This window comes from Poromitra crassiceps, assembly GCF_964638095.1.
Source record: "Poromitra crassiceps genome assembly, chromosome: 7".
Lineage (NCBI taxonomy): Eukaryota > Metazoa > Chordata > Actinopteri > Beryciformes > Melamphaidae > Poromitra > Poromitra crassiceps.
In genome coordinates this window covers 51,476,157-51,479,191 of record NC_139628.1, presented here as the reverse complement: position 1 = coordinate 51,479,191, position 3,035 = coordinate 51,476,157, and the positions used below count along the sequence as shown (strand labels likewise).

Below are 3,035 nucleotides of genomic sequence, written 5' to 3'. Positions count from 1 at the left end.
TAGGAAATTAGGAAAAGTGCTGCAGTGCAGACAAGAATTTAAAATCAAAAGTAAAATAAATAAAGGAGCTGAAACTGAGAATTAAAACAAAACAAACCAATAGCTTCACTAGCTTGGTACATATTCAAAATAAATAGGAGTCAGCTCTTTGTTATGATTTAGTGCACTGCAAATAGGAACCAATGGCTTCACTAGCTTGGTAACAAAATACGGTATTCAAACAGAGGTAGTCTACTTGTCAAGTTCTCTTTTGTTACCACTAGACTGGGCAGAAGGCCCTTGTATTGCTGCCTTTTTTTTTTGCAGTGTTGTGGTCAAAGTCACATAGCACTAGAGCTGCAATAATTAGTCCATCGACAGAAAAATAAAATTAATAGACAATAATTTTGATAATGTTTAGAGTAATTCCTAATTAGTTTAAAGAAAAAGTCAAAATTCTCTAATTCCTCCTTCTTAAATGTGAATATTTTCTGGTTTATTTACTCTTCTATGACACATAAACTATCTATATATATATATATATCTATATCTTTGGGTTGTGTGGACAAAAGAAGACCTTGGAGAATGTCATCTTAATTGAGAAAATAATTGACAGCTTAATCGATAATTAAAATAAAGTAAACATTAGTTAGTTGCAGCCTTACACCACTCAGTGTCAGTGACAGTGACCTGCTCAAGCAGATCCAGATTTCTAAAGCTTCTCAAGCTCAGACTTAAGCATCAGTGGCAGGTTCTTGTTCAGGAAAGCAAGCATTTCTGCTCTCTCGGCTGTAAGTCTGTTTCGCTTCTCATCTATGATGTTGGAGACTGTGCTGAACAGCCTTTCACTGTCTACGCTAGTGCAGGGCGCGCAGAGGTACTTCAAGGTAGCGGCAGCAAGGCCTGGAAACCGCTGGCGGTTGACTCCCCAGTATTTGTATGGGTCGTGTGTGTCAGGAATTGTTTCCTCAGTAAAAAACCCATGCAGTTGGACAGTAGTGCTGCAGCTGGTTGCTGCACCAGGATCTTCCTCACGCTCCCCCCGAATTTTGGCAAATTCTTTCATGAAGCTGCCCCTGCTCTTGCTTCTGCTTGCTTCTGCTGCTTCCAACCGGGGGGCCTTTTCTGGTGGCTCCACTGGCTCCGAAGCCTCTGATGCTCCATCAGCTGTCACTGTGGTGGTCCTCCTCCTCATGTCTTCCTCCAGTTCCTTGGCCAGTGCATCTTTCCCACGCTTGGCACAGTCTGCACTGGTAAAGAACCTGAGAGGGGGGGAAAACAAACAAAACAAAAAAACACATATTAGGTTCAATTATAGACTCATCAAAGTAATACATAATAGAAAAAAGAATATCACAGATGGTTGCACATTTATCCTTACTTTACATCTCAAATGTAGCTTAGTAGTGTATGTAAAATCTATAATGTGTATGTTATTTAATATTGATCTTTTATGAGTTATATTCAATTTATATCCTAGCATCTCTCATCATATTTAAATTTGCAGCATACTAGTCTGTTTCACAGAGTGTGTGTGTGTGTGTGTGTGTGTGTGTGTGTGTTTGAGAGAGAGATAAATAATATAATGTAATAGGTTTAGAGTCTAACCTGTCCTTATATCTCGGGTCCAGCAGTGTGGGAAGTGCGTAGAGAGGTTCATCTTCTACGGTGCTGAAGCGTTTGTCGACGGCTTCTAGGAGGGTCTTTTTCATTGTTTTTACCCCAGAGTCAGCCTCGCTTTCCGTGGAGAGGAGACGTTTGAGAACGGTGACACTTGGGATAACATCAGCAGCGGAGGAGGTGGCTGAGCTCACCTTCCTAGTAAACTCCTCAAACGGTTCAAGACAGGTCCTTGTTTTGTCAAGCAAGGCCCACTGGTTTGGCGTGAGTGTTGTGGGCAGGGCATGGTCAGCAGAATAGGCAGACAGGGTTCGCTTCTGTTCCAGCAGACTCTCTATCATTAAGTAGGTGCTATTCCACCTCGTTTTGACATCTTGCTGTAGGCGTTTTTGTTCCATCTGCATCTCGAGCTGGATATCTTGCAGCCGTGAATATGCAAGTGGAGAGTGTTTAAAATGCCCAACAATCTGTCTCCCACTTGCAACGGCATCACTCACACTACGTTGTGACAGAAGTCCCTCGTTGACGACAAGCTGCATTGTATGTGCCGCGCAGCCTAAACTGCGCACTCCCAGCTTTTCCATTGCACTTTTCATGTTGCTAGCGTTGTCCCTGAGAATAACGTGGACTTTGTTCAACGGTATTTGCCACTTATCAAGCATTTCCCTTAGGGCAGCTGCAATCGCATCGCCGGTGTGTGACCCACGGAAGTTTGTTGCATTTAACATGGCACTGTGTCGCACACAACTCGCGTCCAGCCAATGTACCGTTAAACTTAAAAGCGACATGGGGGACACGTCGGAGCTCCAGACATCTGTAGTGAAGCTCATCGCTTTGACATCTTTTAGATCTTCTGATATGCGTTTGCACACTTTCTTGTACAGTTCAGGCAGAGCCTTCTCCGATAATTTTTTTCGTTTTACCATTTGGTACCGTGGTTCCAGGTGCTTAATCAAGAGTTTGAAACCCTTGTCCTCGACGACCGAGAGAGGCTGCCCATCCATAACGATGAAATCCAGTACCCTTTCCGTGATTTTGGTTGCTTTCACACTATCCGGTGGAAATGTCTCACTTCTTTCCTTGGTCTCCGTCAAAGTTAGCTGCTTCGTCCCGTCTCCTTTTGTTTTTTTCAGCTCGTTAAACTCGCCATGCTCTTTAGCATGATATCTCTGGAGATGCTTGATTAAGTTGGTTGTGTTATAATGTGAAGTCTTGTCACCACCTCTCGGAACATTTACTTTGCAGATATTGCAAGCAGCTGTCGAACTTGTTGGCGTAGGTAGCGTGAAAAAGCCCCAGATAGGGGAGCCTTTGCCTCGCTCCATGTTAGTGTGTTCATGCTGCTACTAGCTTGTTTGGAAACAACTGCGCATGGGCGCTGTGAGCACGTTGCGAGCGTATGACGTCACACGCTGCACAAACATAGAACTTGAGTG

At 43.6% G+C, this 3,035-nt stretch overlaps 1 protein-coding gene across 1 annotated transcript; it reads right to left on the bottom strand.

Moving 5' to 3' along the window:
* Window positions 1–292: 292 nt before the first annotated feature.
* Window positions 293–2,718, bottom strand: LOC310780317 (zinc finger BED domain-containing protein 4-like). Its single transcript, XM_083640890.1, has 2 exons — window positions 1,588–2,718; window positions 293–1,241 (listed from the first exon to the last, which is right to left on the bottom strand). The coding sequence occupies exons 1-2, from the start codon at window positions 2,601–2,603 to the stop codon at window positions 692–694; spliced, it is 1,566 nt and encodes a 521-aa protein (XP_083497016.1). The 5' UTR covers window positions 2,604–2,718; the 3' UTR covers window positions 293–691.
* Between the last annotated feature and the right edge of the window lie 317 nt (window positions 2,719–3,035).

What these genes read in the sequence shown, in the direction of transcription:
- LOC310780317 (XM_083640890.1), bottom strand. Translation starts at nt 2,603, where the DNA reads ATGGATGGGCAGCCTCTCTCGGTCGTCGAGGACAAGGGTTTCAAACTC. An exon ending in GACCCGAGATATAAGGACAG is followed by an intron (nt 1,242 to 1,587) that starts GTTAGACTCTAA and finishes CCCCCCTCTCAG; the next exon opens with GTTCTTTACCAGTGCAGACT.